A 21,616-nucleotide genomic window follows, 5' to 3' on the forward strand; every position below is an offset into this window, starting at 1 on the left:
GGAGCGATCCCTTATTCTATAAAAGGGACTCCATCACCTTCAACGCTACAAGCCGAGCCAACCAAGGCAACATAAATCACGAGCCGAGCAACCTCGCAACATATGCTACTTCTAGTTGAGCATCATTTCAGATCGAGCACCGCCTCATATCGAGCATCAGTTCAAGACAACATCTAGTTACTTCAGCCCACATATGGATTGAATTTCAAGTCTCCAGCCAAAAGACTCTCTTGACTGAAAACTTGGGGGACTATTGTTTATACCATATTTAGGGCCTCCGTATTTAGACCTCGTACAAATACTCAGGGGACTTAAATGTAATTATGTAATAAAGGAATGGGAAAATATGTAATAAGTGAGGAGCCTTTATTCTATAAAAGGACTTTTCACCCTCATAATTAGGGGAGGCCAATTCTGAAGCCTTCTCACCCTTCTCACATCCCCTCTCATATTCAAAGGTTCTCTTCCTCACCTCTCAGATAAATACAATAATAAGTGTGGACGTAGCCCAAACCTTGGGGTGAACCACAATACATCTTGTGTTATTTACATTACTTGCAGATTCACGGCTGGATTTACGTTGTTCCAAGACCTTTGGTTTTGTGCATTAACAATATTCGTTTTCTTCACCTCATTTCTAATTGGCCTTGATATTAGAATCTCAACTTTTTGTATGATATCAAAGAGTAGGTTCGTCCCCGTTTGAATTCCAATGACTACACATGCTCACGTCATTTAGTTAAAATTGTTCATGTTTAGACTTGAAAGCCCGTCACACATGATCTTCAACTTCATGCAATGAGAGATTCTTGGATATCTCTATTTGTATATCTTCTTAATGAAATACACACAAAAGATATGCAACTAATCACAACATAATTTCTCTCATGCAACATGTAAGAACTTTGTTGTGGATTAAATTAGACCAACTTTGACATTTATATCAAACCAAAAAAGTTTATGCAATGAAATGTCAGTTTCACATCAACAATTAAAATCACATATGCACAAGTGAGCAATTGACTGTAACATAGTTATTGCTCATTGTAACAATTGACGGTCTTCTCAGTAATAAAGCCTATAAGGGTATATGAGTCATTCTAGGAAATGAAAAGGACAGAGGAAGGATCAAGACTTGAGTGAGTTCAAATCTTTTGCATCTAAAATTTTATGTGTCATCTCCGCAACATGTCTTATTTATTGACACCTGATTATTTATTTTAATCCCATCTAACAGTGTTTCTTCAATAAAAGAATTAATTTTTTTTAAAGATAATCAAGACAAAAAGACGTGTATCACTCAACTACATATATATAGAGGCTACATAAGATTTGAACTCTCAAGACCCACCCAGAAGAGAAGAGTATCAAGCTGGCCAGGTAATTTTTGGGAAGAATAATACTTGGCTATTCAAAGGATGACTATGAGTTTCTACTCAAAATTGTTTGTTGTTAATTCATAGAACTTCATGTTTATGATTAGAACCGTTCATATATAAATAACTCTATAAAAATTGTCTTTGCAAAAAAACCAATTAAAACCAAGTTCGTTTAGTCATCAAACCGTATACAAACAGATGAACAAAATTGTTGTCTATGTATTTGGTACAATAGATTGACTAGACGACTTTAGTTTTAAGTCATTTTTTTGCATAGATGATATTTACAGAGTAATTCATAATATAAATTGTTGGTACCATATATTGGGCCTCGTATATTTGGGCCTTGGGCCTTGTATTTGGGCCTCACACTAAAGCCCATACTTTGTAAAAGAGGAGGATCCCCTTATTCTATAAAAGGGGACTCCTCCCCTCATTCTAAGGGGGGCAAAGAGCCAAGCCTAAGAAGGCTAAAAGAAACTCTCATTACATTCAGGAGAGACCTCACACCACCGAGGCTCTCCTCTCCCTTCTCTTCTTTCTCTGGGGGACTTCCCCCAAACACTTGTATCCATACACTTACAGAGAAACAGAATCAACTACAGTGTGGACGTAGCCCAAACATTGGGGTGAACCACGATAAAATCCTTGTGTTCTTTGTGTTCTTCGTGTTCTTGAGCGTTTGTGCAGATTCACGGTCGGATTTACGTTGTTCCAAGACCGCTCCGGTTTTGTGCATCAACATAAATAGTTATGATCATAAGTACAAAGCTTTGCAATTCGAACACAATTAGTTTTGAGTAGAAGTTTCTCCTCAGAATAAACCAAACGAATGAGGATTCTCGCTGGATCCTCCAATCACATCCGTTCATCGTACATCGTACGGTTAGAAATTATTGTGATTTTTTTATTTAAAATTGAATATAAACAGTACCTAATGAAAACTGATCGCACAATGTATTATCAACAGATGTGATCCTCTCTCAAACTAAACAATTGAATCCATGTGGTGCGTTGTGATTGTAGAGAATTGTCCATCACTTAAAACTCTACGTTTTCTTTTGTCGTTTTCAGTTTCTGCCAATCTTAAGACATGCCATTTCTTCATACCAATTTTCACCTTCCTTTTTACCGTGATAGGTGATCCCTTTATCCTTTTACCAACCCTTATTTAATTATGAAAAAAAGACTTATCTGCATCATCTTAATGCATGTATTTAATTTAGAGAGTTTTAACGAAAATCTCAAAGTACTGTTTATTTTAACGAAAAACCACATTTTTACACTAAAAAGTCAAACTTAGTACTATTCACTTTACCATTTATTTTGTCATTATCGTTAAAACTCACAAATTTTAAACAATTTTTTTTAGTTTTCCTTTTAATTTATTCAAAGTTGTTTAAAGTGGAATCTACTTTTTGGAGAATACGAGGACAACCCTAAAATGGTGTTTCAAACTTCACCCATATTTTGTCTTAAAATACAATTATTGTCTCATCCTTCACCTATTTTTATCTCATTATTTCTTAAATTGTGTTTCAAACTTCATTTTCTTGGACTTTACTCTTTAACGGCCATGGAGAGAGATTTTGCACTATCATCAAAAGAAAGGGGAAAACAATTACTCACATCACATACCGTTCTGATTCAACAATACAATCTCATGTAAAAAAACGTGAGTACATATATTATTGGATACAAAAGCCACGATAATAGTTGAACAAATTTTATCACCCGTTAAATATGAACACATTAACCGTATTTTTCCCTTTGGTCATAAAATACTTGTGTTACGTGACGGTACCTAAAACCAAAATAAAGTAATTTTTATTCTTTGGTAACAAGTAATTTTCCTTTCTTTTTGGCCAAACAAAGTAAGTTTCCGTTTTTGATAATTTACTCTAGGGTTATTTTCTTCAAGTTTCACACTTTTCACACGTGTATAAGTAGTAAAAAAAAAATTATATATATTTTTTGAAAAATTCGGAGTCATACGCTTGTATAAATTCATCGTTTTTCTGGAGGGTTTTTATCTGTATTGTTTATTCGATTCTCCGAACTGAATCGTACATTTCTCTCTCTCTCTCTCTCTCTCTCTCTCTCATGACATGGATTGATTAATGAAACCGTCTTGAATTTTTACTCTCTCTCTAAACCGACACACCCCACACTTTCTCTCTCTTAGGGTTTCGCAGAGAGCTTCCCAGTTGCGAGGAACAAGATAAAGAGAACAATCTTTAGGGTTTTTGGCTTTCTTTCAACTTCCAAAGGAAGCCGCTGGGTTTGCGCTGATCGTGGAAGTGTTAATTTCTCACATCTACTTCAGGGGCACGGTGAATCGGCTTGCGATTGCAGTTTTGTGAGGTTTGAGTTCTTTCTCGATAACTGTGAAGCTTTTGGGGTTTTGGAATTCGAAATTTGTATGGGAAAGTTATGGTTTAGGGTTTGTGGTTTTGGTTTGCTAATTTTGGTGCTGTTAGAAATTGGAGGGGAGATGAACAAAATGGAGGGTATTTTATTTGGATAGGGCTTTGGGCATAGCAAATTTAAGCAAATTTGTAGTTAGATTAAGTTGATTAGGAGTACATTACATGAATTTTATACTTTTGCTCTGCTTTCCCATGTAAGCCCAATGCCGTCTTTCGGCCAAGCAGTTTCGTCTACATTTTTCTTTTTTGGTTTCGAGACAAAAGATTCTACGTCTATGTAGGAGTATCGGTTTGTAAACTATGTTACTTATTAGCTTTTAGTTGCTTACTTGGATTGGTTATTGACAATGTGCGCATTTTTGCAGCTGACGGAAGTAATATTTGAATGTAAGGTTGTTTACAAGTTATCGAGAGAGAGAGTCCCCCTGACCATTTGATTCTGCGTCGGTAAATGTAGTGTAGAGGATTATGAATGATTGCTGTCATGGACTTGAATGCCTCGCCAGTACCTGAAGAAGATGAGGATGCTTTTGAGAATCATATAGAATACATTGCCCCAGAAGAACGTATAGAGAGTGGAGTTGATATAGCACGGCGGGTACTATTTTTTTCTCGTTTAAATGGCCTGCTCATGTAGTGGCAACTGGATCATATCGTTTCTTTTGTTAGTGTAGTTATTGTTCTGGCCATATATGCTTTTGTTTGGGATCTCCAGTGAGATTGAAAGCATTACAGGGCATTTTGTATTGTTTTTGATTGATTGTAGTTGGGGGCTTTCATTACTTCTGAAGCTTATATCTTTCCATGGCCTTTGGAATTGATGGATATTATTTTGTATGCAAAAGGTTGTATGGAAACAACCATAAACTTGGTGGAAGCCCTTGCAACATTTATGGTCATAAGACGGGGATTTAGAAATTCAAAATAACATAGGAGACAAAATACTTTATGCTGCTATATTCAACTGCATGTACAATTTTTTGAAACTAATATGTCACTGTGGGGCAAACAGATTTTTTGGTCTGGTTAGCTTATTAATATATCATATATGGGGGAAATTATGCCTTCGGAAGTTTTACAACTCTCTCTCTCTCTCATGTGCATGCACAATTTCCCCATGCGCACACCTGTGAGCACACACACAGCGGTTCACATACACAAAGATTAGCCATGAAATATTTTCATTCTTTTTATTTTATTTTATATATTATGTATATATGTTGATCTCAACATTTTATGTGCCTGGCTGCTGATCTTGTGTTTTCCTTGTATTAGGAGCGTGAAGAAAGACGTAAGCGATTGAAACGAGAACGCCCAGATGAAAAACCAGTGCATGTTTCTCAACCCCCTGCATACGATTCATATCAAACAAAAAACCCCAAAGTTTACGACAAATCTAGGCTCCCCAATGGTAAGTATGCTGTCTGTAGTATGTTGTTAGGTTTACTAATATGTTTTTATTTCCATAAGTTGCATTGCTTGGTAGAAATATATAGAACAACATTTTTGTCACTACCATGACAAGCTTTAACTGAATTATTACCATTTATATGTTCGTTTACATTAAAAGGTGATTCACCCTTTCATAGAAACTTTTATTTTTGGTATTGGTTTCTTGTATGGAGAGGTCGCACTTGGTGCGATGGCAAGTGCCTTCGTCCATGAGCGGTAGGTCTCGGGTTCGACACTTGGGAGTAGCCTCTTCATAAATGGGGGTAAGGCTAGCCGACATTCACCTCTCCCAGACCCTGCGTAAAGCGGGAGCCTTGTGCACTGGGTACGACCTTTATTGGTTTCTTGTATGGAAGAGGTCGCACTTGGTGCGATGGCAAGTGCCTTCGCCCATGAGCGGTAGGTCTCGGGTTCGAGACTTGGGAGCAGCCTCTCCATAAATGGGGGTAAGGCTAGCCGACATTCACCTCTCCCAGACCCTGCGTAAAGCGGGAGCCTTGTGCACTGGGTACGACCTTTTTATTGGTTTCTTGTATGGAGACTGAGTTTAATGCTATAAATTTTTAAACTTCAATATTATTTGTCCTTTTAATATGGGAATTAAATTTCTTCTTTTGATATTGAGTTAGTGGGTTTGACCTTTTAGGTTTTCCAATTATTTGAACCAAACTCTAAACTCATGTGGAGATATAGTGCGCATATTGATATGTCCCGACTTAATGTTAAATGAATGTGTCATGATTTATTTTTTTATCATCGTGCTAATTAGTGAGATACATTTAAATCACTAGTAGCCTTCTGCACTTGCTCTGTGTGGAGAGAGATGCTTTCTCCAAAATACATATAGAAGTGAAGAAGATAAAATGGGAAAATAAATTTGATTCATTTTATGGATGAATTTAATTTCAAATGCATTAGAATGCTCAACTCTGGTTCAGATGGAGAGGTGGTTGTAGATGGTTTTGGGGTGGTGGTCACAATTGGAGTGAAATATGTTTCTCAAAGGAGTGAAGAAATGGAATTGGATTTGAGTTGTGAATTCTAGTTTATTTTTGGGAAGTGTTATTGGCACTCCAAAAATCTCATTCTACACTCCTCACAAGTGTATTTTTCTTTTCCAAATATAGAAAGTTTGGAGTGTAGAATGAGATTTTTGGAGTGCCAATAACAATTCCCTTATTTTTTTATAAAGGTGAAATTGATGAAGTAATCGGTTTACTGCCTTTGGGTGAGTTTGGTAGTTCACTTACCTTGCTATCCCTATCATTTGATTCTTCCATTAGTTTTGGGATGATGTGGAAGGGTAGTGTGTATTTGGAATAAATAAAATTTGATTCATCTTGAAGACCGTAGCTCAAAAATACTGGTGTTCCCTTTATATACTAGTATGGATAAAGGGTTTTAGACCTTTATCTGGGGAAATAGTTTCTGTCTGTAGCACTATTACGACTCAGGAGTGTGTGTATTTGGTATTACTTTTGTTGTCTCTAATTACATTTTTCTTCATAATGCAGGTTGGTTGGATTGTCCAGCAGCTGGTCAAGAAATATCTTTAATGATACCTTCTAAGGTGCCATTGGGTGAATCGTACAATGATTGTGTTCCTCCTGGTAAAAGATACTCATTTAAACAAGTGATTCATCAGCAAAGAGTTTTGGGAAGAAAAGTAAGCCCGCTGAAATTATGCTCCTTTTCTTCTAGTCTTATTTTTTTCATGATAATTGAAAAGTAGTTTTTGTCACATGCACTAGCTGTCAAAGTTTGGATACTGTATGTGTATATTTCTTTTTTGGACAACGGGAGTTGAACTAAATAGTACCTATATGAGAGTCATTCTGTCTAGTTCAATTGTTGAAATGATTTTAAGTCGTCTTCACTCATTTTCAGCTTGGTTTGGTGATTGATTTGACAAATACTTCTCGCTATTATCTAACATCAGATTTGAAGAAAGAGGGTATTAAGCATGTCAAGGTGAGTAGTAGATTATGGTACAATTTGTATTCCTCGGTATTTCTGTCTGTATTTTATTATTTATGGAATCGTGTTCGATAATGTAGATTGCGTGCAAGGGGCGGGATTCTGTGCCTGACAACCTCTCCGTAAATCAGTTTGTATATGAGGTTTGTTTCATTTTTCACACTTGCCTATTTATATGCGAGGAAGGAAGCTTTTTTATTTATTTATTTATTTTTTATTTTCAAGATATCACATACTCATTGTTTATGTAAGTAAAATTCTGGTTATGATACTTTATTAATTATTCTCATTGCAGGTTATACAGTTCCTGTCACGTCAAAAGCATTCGAAGAAATATATTCTTGTGCATTGTACACATGGGCACAATCGCACAGGGTATATGATCATCCACTACCTAATGCGCTCATTACCAATTTCAGTCACTCAGGTAATTATGAGGTCATTTTAACTGTCTAAACGTAGAGTAAACCAACCTGCTTTTATACTCTTTTCTTATTCTTGTTATTTCTCTGATGCTACATTGTATTACACAGGCATTAAAAATTTTTGCGGATGCACGTCCTCCGGGAATCTACAAACCTGACTATGTTGATGCTTTATACTCATTCTATCATGAAAGAAAGCCTGATATGGTTGTCTGCCCCTCAACTCCTGAATGGAAGACTTCAGAGTTTGATCTTAATGGTGAAGCTGTTGCAGACGATGACGACGATGATGGGGGTCCTGCTGCTCCTGTAAATAATGTATGCACCGTCTTTATAGTGGAACTCTTTTTATTGGATATGATGTATTTCTTTGCCAAATGAATGACTTGAAGTTCGGACAATCCAGTAAAGGATGAGTGGTTTGCATGGCATTGATGGAGGAGTAATTTTTTTTTTTTGTAATGTGTTCTGTTCATTATTTGTAATCCACCCCATACTTCCTGTTTGATCATGTAACGGAAACAAATGACCTTTTGCTTTGTTATCATGATACATGTTTGTTTTTTATTGTTGTCCTCACTGTAGTTTTAACATACCTCTTCTATTTCAGGAGAGTTTGGATACAAATGGATTGATGACAAATGATGATATCTTGGGCGATGAGATACCTTGGGACCAGCAGGAGGCAATGCGGCAGTTCTGCTATCAAACTCTTAAGCTGGTTAATGTTGGGGTAGGCATGTTGAAACCTATCTCTATTCTTGATGGTTTTTGGCTTTTGCTTCTAACTCCACAAATATCTGAGATCTTGAGTTAGCTTGTTTTGATTTTTTTGTCACATATTTTAGCTTAATTCCAACTTGCATCCCATTTTAGTATTTTACTAAAACTTTATTTTCTTTCATTTCAGCCTAGAGGAAACTCGCAATTCCCAGGGTCGCACCCCGTGTCTCTTAACAGGTGCTCCTTGCTCCTTTTTTTGGTTTAGGTTTCGTTTTTTCTAATTTGAGCATATAAAATTTCTTCATTTTTACCAATTGTAACTTTCTTTGACTCAATAGTGATATATGCGATAAGCTGTACAATTTCATCATAACTTGGTGAGCAATATCTTGAAATGAACTTTCTTTTGTTAACATGCTTTGTGCTGTGCATTTTATAGTAAGTAAGAACATTTGATCTGTAAAGAAAAGTTTGATGGGCAATTATCACGCAATGTTTCATTTGGAATGATAACTGAAAATGGTAACTCAATGTCGTTGTTGACATCGACAATGAATCTATTGAAATTGGTGGATGCTTCTGGAATTGATATTTGAAGTTTTGTATGTAAGCACAGTTTGTAGTTTGTTTTCTGCTTAACAAAGATATATTTGTGGCACTGTTGAAGCTTAGTTTGAAAAGAGACCCAATGTGGCTTGACATTTGATTACATATTAGATATTTGGAGGTGTAATGTGCTTGGTTTCGTAATAGTTGGCTGATAGATGACAAATTCCTTGTGCATCTGTAAAGACTCCTTGAGTACTGCATATCACATATTTACTCTATTCTCATATATTGTTTTATACATGTTGCAATTGAGTATTGTAGGTCTTTTTCACTTGGTAATGCTCCATTTTGAGATTGTCATCTGAATGGACTTCCTTCTCGTACATGCAGGGAGAACTTACAGCTGTTAAGGCAACGTTATTATTATGCTACATGGAAGGCTGATGGAACACGATATATGATGTTAATAACGATGGATGGGTGTTACTTGGTTGATAGAAATTTTAATTTTAGAAGGGTCCAAATGAGGTTTCCCTGCAAACACACAAATGATGTATGCATACACTTACTCTTGCAAGGTTAATGAGGGAAGATTTCATCTCCCCATTCAGCTGTATCCTTCACAAGTTAGAGTGACCTTGTTTGTCTCCTTTTTTTTCTTTCCTTTTTTGTCTTTTAAGGGTTTAGCCGAGAAGACTCACCACTACACATTACTTGATGGTGAGATGGTAATTGATACCGTGCCTGATTCACAGAAGCAGGAGAGAAGATACCTGATCTATGATATGATGGCAATCAACTACCTTTCTATCATAGAGGTTGGTGTGCCTTTTTTCTGCGCCTTTTTTTGTATCCCTTTTGGGGTGATCTACCTTTTAAATTATGGTTGCACAAACTTGAGAATTTAAGATATTGTATTTATAATCACATGGTATATGCTATATGGTTGTGTAATTTACCACTCGATTATATTTTTGAATTCATTTTTCAAACTTTTTCTAGATTTTTGTGCAAGCAAACATGTAAGTCATTTGGCAACTGGTAACACACTGTAAACCGAACACAGGGAGTGAACTTTCAGATATAAAAGGAGTCCTAAATTTTGAGAAGTAGTCGGGAACGTGCACAAAGGTCTCTGTAGGCTTGTGTTTTGTTAGGTATGGAACAATCAACTTGAAGAGATATCTGCACTGTGATTTTTGACATCCATATAATCATCAGTAGTGGTATCTGCACTGTGATTCTATTGTCTGAAATTGTAAAATAACAGTTGGACCCATTGTCAATATCTGCATTGGTAATGGGGTGTTCAAGGTTGTAAATTGCCTTAGTATATTATGTTCTGTAATGTTAAGCTACCCATTATACAGTCTAATATTATAGCATTGTTGCAGCGGCCTTTTTATGAACGGTGGAAGATGCTTGAGAAAGAAGTCATTGAACCTCGGAATTATGAGCGCCACAATATATACCAAAGTAGGAATCCTTACTATAGATATGACCTGGAACCATTCAGGGTATGTATCAATAAACTGTGTTCAGATGTTGAACTTCATTCCACTGTTTACTTTTCTGCTGGGATTGATTTTCTCAGTGTGTTCAATTAGGTGAGGAGGAAGGACTTTTGGTTGCTCTCCACTGTAAACAAGCTTTTGAAGGAATTTATTCCAAGGCTTTCACATGATGCAGATGGTCTTATCTTTCAGGTGGTTCTATGAAATATGATTCGAACATTTTTATTAGTTTCAAATTACTTGGTTAGCTGTCAATATAATTTGTTTATTGCCATGTCAGGTCCTATTATTGGTTCTAAATTAGCTGTCCTCTCTCTGATTTGGTTGCAAAGAATTAATAATTTTTTTTTTTTATATGCTAGGGTTGGGATGATCCTTATGTTCCCCGCACACATGAAGGACTTCTAAAGTGGAAATATTCTCATATGAACTCGGTTGATTTTCTCTTTGAGGTTGTGCTATCAACTTTATTGAGTTATTTTTTGAAAACTCTATTTTGTCATTTAAACCATTTTTCTGTACATCTCTCATCCCTTACCATATCTGCTGTAATTTCTTCTGTGCTTGTTTTCTCATATGAAGCTGCTTGTGTGGACAGGTAACTGATGATGATTGGCAGCATCTTTTTCTGTATGAACGTGGAAAGAAGAAACTAATGGACGGAAATAAAGTTGCGTTTAAAGGTTGACATGAATATCTTCAGATTTTTTTTTCCTGTTTAAAACGTGACTAGGTATAATCATGATCCGTACAGCTGAAGTTTTGCATTGGGGTGCTTCGGATTTTTTTCTGTTTAAAACTTGACCTGGCAGGAACTTCTCCAGAAAGCGTTTCTATGACTCATAAGCATTTTTTTTGGTTTTCAGAAAGCACTTTTAGCTCTTCCAGAAGCAGTCTCAATAGGTCCCAACTTTATAAGCAGATTTATTTTATTTCTTTTTGTTTAAACCTGTGGACATACATGTGCATACACATGTGGATTGATCCCAAAAAAGAAAATGTCCGGATGAGAACTTTTATTGTTTTTATAGCTTTCCCCTATTGCTTAGTGTTTTGGGAAACCTAGATAAAATACCGGTTACTTCATCGTATCATCTTCTACAATCTAATTGGCACTAACATCTAGTATTATGTTTTGCTGGGTGTGATTTGGTTATGATCCTGTTGTGTTTAACCTAAATGCTTTTTTTGTATTCCTATGTAGCAGATGGTGAAGACCCCACTTCTTATTCTGGAAAAATAATCGAGTGTTCTTGGAACGGTGAAGAACAAGAATGGGTCCTTATGCGCATCAGGACTGACAAATCAACTCCAAATGATATCAATACGTACAAGAAGGTCCTTCTCCACATATTTTGAATTTATTTTTCTTGTTTAATCCCCACTTTGGGCTCACTGATTACTGATTTCAAAACAGGTCATGCGAAGCATAAAAGACAATATCACGCAGGACATCTTGTTGAATGAGATCTATGAGATCATTCGCCTGCCTATGTATGCTGATAGGATACGGAGTGATAGCAAAGCAGCCCACCAGCATGCAAATGCAGCACGAAGGAGGTGACTTGCGGAGGTTTTAGCAACACTGGAGTTTCGTGTACAGGTTTGCTGATAGCAGGTTAGCTTAGTGCTGAGGCTGCCCTCGGACACCTGCTTGGCAAGACGTTCAGAGTTCTATATGGTCGTATCAGCTGGTGAATCACATTTACAGTGTAACTTCGTAAGCCTGGCTATAATTCGTAACGAGTGCTGTTCTGGTGAGTTGTTTGATCCAGTTTGGTTCGGCGATAGCCCCCGGGATTGCTGTCTCATTTATTTGGTTCTGATAGTAGTTCAGATGAAGAGGAGTAGGGTTAGAGTCAGATGTGTATATTATGACGATGATATTGTTAAGTTGTTAAAAAGATAGGCATTTTTTTAACGACCCAAGTTTTTGCCTTTCCCTTTTCATGTGAATATGTAACTTTAGAAATAGGTTAGTAAACGACTCTACTCTCTCGAAACCCTGGTTTTAGTTACTCGTTTGTGGTGTTGTATTTGTTTTCGACCTACTCTTCGCAAATCATCACCGTCTATTAGGAATCCGGATCCTCTTTGGATCTTTTTTTGTGAGGATTCTAAAGATTCGTGAATTGTGTTCATTCATTGTATATTGTGAGGTTAGTTTTTGTGAAATATTGTTTGTATTTAATTTTAAATAATAAAATTTAAAATGATTTTTAACCGTATGATGTACGATAAACGGGCATGATACACGAATTTTTAGGATTTTTATAAAGAAGATCCGGAGAGGATCTTTATTTGTGTATTAGCATGGGACTTCGTATGATTGCTCGAGAGATTTGTTGTTAAAACAATTGTTTTAGAGATGATGCATCTTTTAGTCCAATTTGATCAAGTCCATAAACGTGGACTCCTTGATGACTTTTCGGTTCTTCTAGTGTTTTGACATCCAAGACTTCCTACTCTGGAGAAGTTGCCGTTCTCTCTCACGTTAGCACTAATGAGATGTGGCAAATGAGTTGTGTTTGTGTTGTTTTTGTATCATAATAGTATCTTAATAGGCTATTTTGTGACAACCCTATTATCTTAACATGTGACTCGATAATGGGTCATGCGAGATTTTATTAAGTTTGTTTATACCATACTTAGGGTCTCCATATTTAGATCTCGTATAAATACTTAGGAGACTTAAATGTAATTATGTGATAAAGGAATGGGCAAATATGTAATAAGTGAGGATCCCTTATTCTATAAAAGGACTCTCATCCTCACAATTAGAGGAGGCCAATTCCTAGGCCCTCTCACCCCCTCTCAAAGCTCTCACTCTGAGAGCTCTCTCTCCCTCAAATAAATACATAATCAGTGTGGACGTAGCCCAAACCTTGGGTGAACCACGATACATCATGTGTCATTTACATTTATTGCAGATTCACGATCGGATTTACGTTGTTCCAAGACCTCTGATTTTGTTCATCAACAAAGCTTAATGTCTAGACCTACAAATGGATTGACCAGAAAACGACTTGATTCGTTAACAAATGTCTAGACCTACTCATTACGTGTTGTACCTATTATCTTAATGAATTTTTAACGGGTGATCAGAAAACAACTTGTTCGTTAACAAACTCTTAATAGTAACACAATAACAACTTAACTTGTTAATGGATTAACTGAAATCTGTTATTTTTATGCCTTTTCTTTTCCAATCACAGTCCTCGACTGTCGACTCTGCGCACCCAACCATGTCCTAAATCCTCTCCGACACGCTAACACACACCGTCGAGACATTTCTTAGACCCTTGTTAGTAGCTGGGGTTTATCTTCTCCTCCGCAGTATCATCCCCATTCCGATTGAAACGAACCGGATCATATGAAATTCCCGGCGATTAGGGCTTTTCTGATCTGTCTAATTCTCTGCGCCGGTTCGAGCTTCGTTCACGGCGAGGAGCCGGCGAAGAATAAGTTCCGGGAACGAGAAGCCAGCGACGACTCCCTTGGATATCCGAACATGTATGCATATTCATTTCGTCTTAATTTCCCGTGATTAGTGTAGACTCACAGAGATTTTGTTGATGTTGGGTTAATTGTGTTTGGAATTCTTGCATTTGATTAATGCATTGGATTTGTGTGTGTGGTTAGAGATGAGGATGCATTGTTGAATACGCAGTGCCCTGCGAAATTGGAGCTCAGATGGCAAACGGAAGTTAGTTCTAGTATATATGCTACGCCCTTGATCGCCGATATCAATAGGTACAAAAAAGATTTGTGTTTTGGTTGGAAATTCTGTATATTTACCTGTGCATTTTGTGATTACCATGGGGATCAGTTCTGTGTCCAGCATTGATTTGTGTGGTCTTTTTTTTCGGGTATTCGTTTTCGCTTATTGCAGTGATGGAAAGCTTGAGATTGTGGTTTCTTCTTTCGTTCACTATCTTGAAGTTCTTGAAGGTGCTGATGGAGACAAACATCCCGGTACGAAAATTCCTTTCTTTGTTTTACGTTAGGCTGGCTTGAAGTTTGGTGAAGTGATTTTCCAACTATCTGCTTGATGATTTATCAGGTTGGCCTGCTTTCCATCAGTCAACCGTACATGCGAGTCCTCTCCTGCATGATATTGACAAGGATGGTGTGAGAGAAATAACTTTGGCAACCTACAATGGTGAAGTTTTATTTTTCAGGTAATTCAGTTACATTGCCCGAGTAATGTTACTAAATATATTACAATGTTTTTTCTCAACTATGCAATTATATAACAGCCTACACAAGCTCATAAAAGTTTTTGTGTATATTTTCTTTTAGGGTTTCAGGTTACATGATGGTAGATAAACTTGTAATACCTCGTAGGAAAGTTAAAAAGAACTGGTATGGGGGTCTGCATCCGGATCCCGTGGATCGCACTCATCCAGACGTCCATGATGATTCTCTTGTCATGGAGGCTTTGGAATCAATTCATCGTAAGCTATTTACATGTTAAAGTAGTTTTTTCTCACAACAGCTGTTGTTTTTTCGAGGGTATCCTTATTCATATCATCTGCTTTAGTAGACATTTAGGAAGAGCATGCCGAGCCACCTGAAACAGTTCTGACTTCATATGATTGTGAAAATGCTACTTTTTAACGGGAACTAATCATAAATCATATTTACAACTGTTGGTTATTTTTGTAGAAACAAATGGAAATACAGCTAAATTAAACAATTCTGCTTCTATTTCAACTTCTGATTCAAACACTTCAACTATTATTTCAACTCCTGATACAAACAATTCAGCTACTATTTCAAAAGCGAGCAACCTTGGCATGGTAAATGCATCAAATCCAGAGAATAAAGGGGAAACAAATTCAACTCAGGTGGAAACAGTCATCAAGCTGCCTACAGGCATGGACAATTCTTCTGTGAAAAATATGTCAGAGGAAACTGTTAATGTAGTGAATGGAACTAGTTCTGGGAGACGGCTTTTAGAAGATAAAAAGTCAAGTGAATCGCAGGAGGGTAGTTCTGAACCCAGAGATAATAATAAGGAGGATGTTCCTGTTGCAACTGTACAAAATGAGGGAAGCTTGGAAGCAGATGCTGATTCATCTTTTGAGTTGTTCCGTAGCAGTGAGGAACTGGCTGATGAATATAGTTATGACTATGATGACTATGCTGATGAATCAATGTGGGGAGATGAGGAATGGGCTGAAGAGCAGCACGAGAAAATGGAGGATTATGTCGATGTTGATGCACACATCCTCTGCACTCCTGTGAGTTCTAACTTTAATGATTCCTCTATACACATATATAGGCACCCTGCACATGGATTTATTTATATAGGCATGATATTTATTCACTATTTGCCATATGCAAGTTGAATTTGGTTGATGGTTTCTTTTTTCCTTCAGGTCATAGCGGACATAGACAATGATGGAGTATCAGAAATGGTTGTTGCTGTATCTTACTTCTTTGATAGCGAGTGAGTTCTCAAAATTCACTTATTTATTAATATTTTTGGAGTGGAATGCAATCACTTCACATTTAGCGCTTTAAATTCCCATTAAAGGTGTCTACCTCCTTACTTTAAAGGATTTGTGCAGTTTAGACTCTGATAAAGTAAGTATTTTCTAGGTATGGTGTACATTATAGGATTTATGAAAGCAAGCATGTCTTTTAAAAGTTTGACAAATAAGTACCGTATGTATATATTTGATGTAAATACTGCAAGCAGTATACAATTTGCACTGTTGGAGTTAAATCTGCATTTTGAGTTGTTGTGATGACCTGGTATGGCAGCCAATGAGTTCAAAACTATAGCACTATTTGTATTGACCAGGAGACACTCATGAGATCAGTAGATATGTTGTAAATGAAATAGAAGAATAATTTAAATTTGTAGGTAGATTGTGTATGATCAAGTAATTTACCATGCTTTTGGTTTCTTCCTTCAGATCTATACAATAAATTGTAATAATCCTGTTAAGTTTTATTTCCTGCAAAATCAATTTAGTGCGTTTTCTTTATCATTTGTTATGCGGCATCATCCAAGATTGAAATGTGAACCATATATTGGAGTTTGCTTAGTAATTAATGGTTTGAAAGTAATCTCCCACCTTGTACATTTGCAGGTATTATGAGTCCAACGAAGGTCATCGAAAGGAATTGGGTGACATTGATATTACAAAATATGTTGCTGGCTCAATAGTTGTGTTTAATCTCGACACAAAGCAAGTTAAGTGGACTGCGGAACTAGATCTGAGTACAGAGACTGCGACGTTCCGTGCTCATATATATTCTTCTCCAACTGTAGTGGATTTGGATGGTGACGGGAATCTGGACATTCTTGTCGGAACTTCCTTTGGCTTGTTCTATGTCTTGGATCATCATGGTGAGTTAGCTTTTCTTACTCTCATTGCTGCGGTTGCTGGCATTTTCCCCTCAGAGAGCACGAGTTGCTTCAAGTTCCCTGGCATACAAGACGCTGGATCATCTTTGATGTTACATACAACTCTTTTTGTTAGTGATATCGAAACTAAACTGTTTCTTTTGTTCAGGCAAGGTCAGAGAAAAATTTCCTCTTGAAATGGCTGAAATTCAAGGAGCTGTTGTTGCTGCTGATATCAATGATGATGGAAAAATTGAACTAGTGACTACTGATGCTCATGGAAATGTTGCTGCATGGACTACAAAAGGAGTAGAAATTTGGGAAAATCATCTTAAGAGTCTAGTTCCCCAGGTACGTTGAGGGTTTGATTGGATATTAAGTAGAGTGCCAGTACATTATTTGGTGGACCACATTTTTAGGTCAGTTGTTTTTTGGAAATTTCTTTTCTGCTCTGGACCTTATGAGTTTAATTTACCATTTTCCTGGAGAGATTATTGGTTTTCAACTTGCATGCACTATGCTCAAATTTATGAGTCATTTTCTCAAGAACACTACATATTTGTTTCTATGTATTAGCACTGTCAAGGTTTCTACATATATGTGATTTAATAGCCATTACAACTCAGCTTATTTACATCACAGTGGGCTGGTTTGGTATTGTTGTGCTTTGAAAAAAAGCTATTGTGAGAATAAGCGGCTGTGCTGTGAGAATAAGTGGCTGTGAAATAAATCAGCAAAGTGTTTGGTAAACTTTTTTGTAAAAGTGTTTTTGGAAAAAAAATCAGTCTGATAGTGAGTCTTTTCATTAAAGGAGCACTGTAGCTCTGTGTGCTTTGAAAAAAAAGCCAATTTTCCAAAGCTGCAAATAGCAGCTTCAGCTTTTTCCTTTGATTTCAGCTTATTCTCACAGCAGCTTCCAAAATAAGCCTTTTTTTTTTCAGTTTACCAAACACCTAAAACCCTCACAGCTTTTTTTCATGGGTGCTTTTTTTTTAAGCACCTCACTCCCAAACCACCCCTGAATCTAATGCACATTTTTGTTCCTCAGGGTCCCACTATTGGTGATGTTGATGGGGATGGCCATACTGATGTTGTGGTTCCAACTTTATCCGGCAACATATATGTTCTTAGTGGCAAAGATGGGTCAATTGTTCGTCCTTATCCATATAGAACTCATGGAAGAGTTATGAATCAAGTTCTTCTAGTTGATTTAAGTAAAAAAGGAGAGAAAAAGAAGGGACTCACCCTTGTTACAACTTCGTTTGATGGTTACTTGTACCTAATTGATGGACCTACATCATGCGCCGATGTGGTCGACATTGGTGAAACTTCGTAAGTTATTTTTTCCTACATCTTTACTTATTTCTCCTCCTTTCCATGATTTACCTGAAACATTGATCTCTGCATGACAGATATAGCATGGTCTTAGCAGACAATGTTGATGGTGGAGATGATCTTGATCTTATTGTTTCAACCATGAATGGCAATGTTTTTTGCTTCTCGACTCCTGCTTCGCATCATCCCCTCAAGGCATGATAGATCACAAGCTTGATCTGTCAATAGTTTCTTCTGTTGTCTTCAGTTTTTCTTTTTTGCTTTTTGTTGGGTGATAATGTTTTGTTTTTTAATCGACTTTAGTGTGTTTCCTTTCTCAGGCATGGAGATCACCTAATCAAGGAAGAAATCATGTTGCAAATAGGCATAACCGTGAAGGTATCTTTGTTTCACATTCATCAAGAGCTTTCCGTGATGAAGAAGGCAAGAACTTTTGGGTGGAGTTCGAGATCATAGATAGCTATAGATACCCATCTGGGTTGCAAGCACCCTATAATGTCACAGTAAGTTGCTCATTCCCACCAATTATTTTGGCCAAAGTCGACTACACGGCCCTCTCTCCCTCTGTCTCTTGTATACACACGCAGGTAGCTTGTATGTATAATATAAAAAACTCAATCCAACATTTGTTTTCTTTCAAACTATGTAGGTAACGCTGTTAGTGCCAGGTAATTACCAAGGAGAGAGAAGGATAAGAATAAACGAGACCTACAATCGTCCTGGAAAGTATCGTATGAAGCTTCCGACAGTTGGTGTAAGGACTATGGGTACTGTTTTGGTGGAGATGGTTGACAAGAACGGACTCTATTTTTCAGATGATTTCTCCCTCACATTCCACATGTATTACTATAGACTGTTGAAATGGCTGCTCGTCCTACCGATGCTTGGAATGTTTGGCATACTTGTAATCCTACGTCCTCAAGAAGCTGTGCCTTTGCCATCATTTTCGCGAAACGCTGACTAAATGTTCAACCTTTATCAATGCAAAGACAGATGACGGACATTCTCACCCGAACAAGTGCAGAAACCATGGCGGATATGACATCACTGCGCACTCCGGTGAATATTTTTGATGTCCACGCTCAGATTGATCTTGGTTTGGCCCAAAGAAACCGAGTTTTGAACAAATAGATATCGGAACTGGTAACATGGTTGGATATGAATTCAAGGAATGAGTACCAAATCCGAGTTTTTTGTTGATTATTGTTTTAGAAGAGATGTAAGGCAAACTAACGGATATTCATTTACACGAAATTCTCTCTTGATTTTATAGTGGACGATTATCTATAAATTGGCAATTTCAATTTCATTCAAACTTACAAGTTTACTTGGAAACAATTGGTATTGAAATTATTTCGACTCTTCGACTTTCTATCTTTATACTAGTGCACGAGTACTGAAATTGTTCTTCGAGTTCTTCTCATACGTTTACCAACACATATGACATCAATAAGTACGCGAATTGACATTACAATTCGTAATTCAGTACCGTTAAAACCAAATTCATTACTGTCTCTACTCTTCCTAGCCACACCAATTCAAAACTCTCGCTATTCCAAGTAAACATGCCAATTCAAAACTCTTCCTAGCCACAGCAATAACGTAATTCAGTACCGTTAAAACCAAATTCATTACTGTCCCAACTACATGCTCCTATTGAACTTGTGCTACCGACTTTAAAGACCGTTGTTATTAACATTCTAAAAAAGTCATCTGGCACGGTCCAATGCACCGTAAATGAATTGCTACAGGCCAAATATGAGCAGGTTCATAATTTAATGCAAAAAGTTTATCATATAGTAATATTATAGCCAAAACTATAGAGACCCAGAAATCTAATTCCAGGAAACCCTTGTTCTATTTACCTCTCGACAAGTCAATACAATCATGTTCAAAAATACAGACCGAAAGTAGAAATAGAGGTCCAATATGCAGAATTGAACTTGATCACACGATAAAGTAGTGATTGTCACGCTCCCGTTTTCTTCTTTTGCACTTGCCTTTTATTTCTGTGCAAAGGCTGGAAGACAAGAGTCGAAAACGTGAGCGCGAAAATCACTTCAGAGTTCTCGAAAAACGAGAGTGCTAAAAGACATGCAAGACAGGCCTCTTCCCGAGCCTCTTAATCTCTCTGTCCATATTACCAGAAAGCATCAAAGCAAACATCTTGAAATCGCAGAAAAGGGACCAAAACGGATGCCCGAACGTCGCCGGAATATTCCCCTCCACGAAAAAATGGCTGTACCACGCCAATCCGTACCCAGAGAGAGGCACACAAAGCAGAAACCGCCAATCGAACAGCAGCGAGCAGAGGAGGAAGAAGATAGAAGCTAGGGTTCCTGCAAAATGCCACCGCCGCGTCGATGGTTTCGAATGCTGGTTCATGTAGAAGGCCCAGAACTCCTCCAAGCTCCTGAAATTCATAATCTTTTGTGAAAGTAAGAGCAACCCAGTTCAGGATTCAGATTTTTGTGAAGACACAAGTGAAAAAAATGATCAGAATTTGGATTTGGGAAAGATTTTTGAAGCTTTGAGATTAAACCCAGAAAAATAAAAGAAGAAAAAGAAGCTGGTGGATAATCTTTTGGGGGTTCCCTGAAATTTTGAGCAGAGAGATCTTGAGGATGGGACGAAAGAATAAATTTGGAGTTTTGGTGATGGATTATGGTTTTATCCGCTGTGTGGTTGGTGTTTGTGGGAGGATGAAACACAGCAGGGTGAAAAAAGTCTGAGAGGGTGAACAGTTTCTGTGTGTGCGTGGATTGAATAACGCAAGATTTATTAGAGACTAGAGTCGTCCACGGCATTGACTTTATACCTATCATTGGATTTTTGTTATTTTTTCTTGGTTCTGACATGTTGATTAATTGAAGAGAACAAGGGGGATTGAAGAGTTTTTTTAATCCTAATTATGGATAATAGAGTTTGATATTTCATTTGGAGAACTTGCATGGGACGCGATCATCAAAAATAACATTAATCTGCATGATAATACATTAATAAATCAGAACCCATAGTGTTTATAAGGCCATTTTATGTAAATAGTCTTCATTTAATAGATGCTGATTTTTAAGAGCATCTTCAACAGGTATGTTCCCTATCAAGAGTTGCATGGTCGCTCAACATTCTATTTGATATGAAATGTAGAGAATAATGATGTTTCATGATCACCAATCCTTAGTCATCAAGTGGAATGCTTTGGAATAAGCATGTCATAATTATCCTTAGTCATCAAATGGAATGCTTTGGAATAAGCATGTCATAATTATTGTTAGTCAAAAGGTCTCCAACAGACAAAATTTAAGAATATGGTTTTTTTTTTAACAAACAATATTATTACACTGAAGGGATGTAGAAGTGACATAAATCTTGCAATAAGCTAGCAGTAATGTAGTTCAAATTCGTATTTAACGAGAATCGAATATAATACCTCTTAGTTACAAATAAACAAGGATACCACTAGACTGTGATA

At 37.0% G+C, this 21,616-nt stretch overlaps 3 protein-coding genes across 11 annotated transcripts; 2 read left to right on the forward strand and 1 right to left on the reverse strand.

Annotated features, from left to right (window-relative positions):
- Positions 1-3,393: 3,393 nt before the first annotated feature.
- LOC126592944 (uncharacterized) lies at positions 3,394-12,671 on the forward strand. 8 transcript variants are annotated; one of them, XM_050258753.1, is made up of 18 exons: positions 3,394-3,743; positions 4,174-4,406; positions 5,084-5,219; positions 6,775-6,926; positions 7,148-7,231; positions 7,318-7,380; positions 7,533-7,664; positions 7,771-7,980; positions 8,273-8,395; positions 8,573-8,622; positions 9,325-9,487; positions 9,615-9,752; positions 10,329-10,451; positions 10,542-10,640; positions 10,811-10,903; positions 11,047-11,131; positions 11,653-11,786; positions 11,866-12,671. In XM_050258753.1, the coding sequence occupies exons 2-18, from the start codon at positions 4,281-4,283 to the stop codon at positions 12,010-12,012; spliced, it is 2,058 nt and encodes a 685-aa protein (XP_050114710.1). In that variant the 5' UTR covers positions 3,394-3,743; positions 4,174-4,280; the 3' UTR covers positions 12,013-12,671. The 8 variants fall into 8 exon arrangements, 7 of the variants coding, with proteins under 7 accessions (XP_050114710.1, XP_050114711.1, XP_050114716.1 ...); XM_050258754.1 differs by having other exon boundaries at positions 4,266-4,406; XM_050258757.1 differs by having other exon boundaries at positions 3,395-3,743; positions 11,656-11,786.
- A 959-nt stretch (positions 12,672-13,630) lies between these two features.
- Positions 13,631-19,459, forward strand: LOC126592943 (protein DEFECTIVE IN EXINE FORMATION 1-like). 2 transcript variants are annotated; one of them, XM_050258751.1, is made up of 13 exons: positions 13,631-13,961; positions 14,091-14,201; positions 14,341-14,423; positions 14,512-14,629; positions 14,751-14,905; positions 15,117-15,694; positions 15,833-15,903; positions 16,553-16,812; positions 16,979-17,160; positions 17,858-18,141; positions 18,222-18,339; positions 18,465-18,647; positions 18,794-19,459. In XM_050258751.1, exons 1-13 carry the CDS (start codon positions 13,822-13,824, stop codon positions 19,106-19,108), a joined length of 2,598 nt encoding a protein of 865 aa, XP_050114708.1. In that variant the 5' UTR covers positions 13,631-13,821; the 3' UTR covers positions 19,109-19,459. The 2 variants fall into 2 exon arrangements, with proteins under 2 accessions (XP_050114708.1, XP_050114709.1); XM_050258752.1 differs by having other exon boundaries at positions 15,219-15,694.
- A 524-nt stretch (positions 19,460-19,983) lies between these two features.
- LOC126591880 (uncharacterized) lies at positions 19,984-20,923 on the reverse strand. The gene has a single exon (XM_050257586.1). It carries the CDS (start codon positions 20,566-20,568, stop codon positions 20,230-20,232), a length of 339 nt encoding a protein of 112 aa, XP_050113543.1. The 5' UTR covers positions 20,569-20,923; the 3' UTR covers positions 19,984-20,229.
- Positions 20,924-21,616: the final 693 nt, after the last annotated feature.

This window comes from Malus sylvestris, chromosome 12 (assembly GCF_916048215.2).
Source record: "Malus sylvestris chromosome 12, drMalSylv7.2, whole genome shotgun sequence".
In the NCBI taxonomy this organism is placed as follows: domain Eukaryota; kingdom Viridiplantae; phylum Streptophyta; class Magnoliopsida; order Rosales; family Rosaceae; genus Malus; species Malus sylvestris.

What these genes read in the sequence shown, in the direction of transcription:
- LOC126592944 (XM_050258753.1), top strand. Translation starts at nt 4,281, where the DNA reads ATGATTGCTGTCATGGACTTGAATGCCTCGCCAGTACCTGAAGAAGAT. An exon ending in CCTGCAAACACACAAATGAT is followed by an intron (nt 9,488 to 9,614) that starts GTATGCATACAC and finishes TTGTCTTTTAAG; the next exon opens with GGTTTAGCCGAGAAGACTCA. An exon ending in ATGACCTGGAACCATTCAGG is followed by an intron (nt 10,452 to 10,541) that starts GTATGTATCAAT and finishes GTGTTCAATTAG; the next exon opens with GTGAGGAGGAAGGACTTTTG.
- LOC126592943 (XM_050258751.1), top strand. Translation starts at nt 13,822, where the DNA reads ATGAAATTCCCGGCGATTAGGGCTTTTCTGATCTGTCTAATTCTCTGC. An exon ending in GTCGACATTGGTGAAACTTC is followed by an intron (nt 18,142 to 18,221) that starts GTAAGTTATTTT and finishes TCTGCATGACAG; the next exon opens with ATATAGCATGGTCTTAGCAG. An exon ending in CTTCGCATCATCCCCTCAAG is followed by an intron (nt 18,340 to 18,464) that starts GCATGATAGATC and finishes TTCCTTTCTCAG; the next exon opens with GCATGGAGATCACCTAATCA.
- LOC126591880 (XM_050257586.1), bottom strand. Translation starts at nt 20,568, where the DNA reads ATGAATTTCAGGAGCTTGGAGGAGTTCTGGGCCTTCTACATGAACCAG.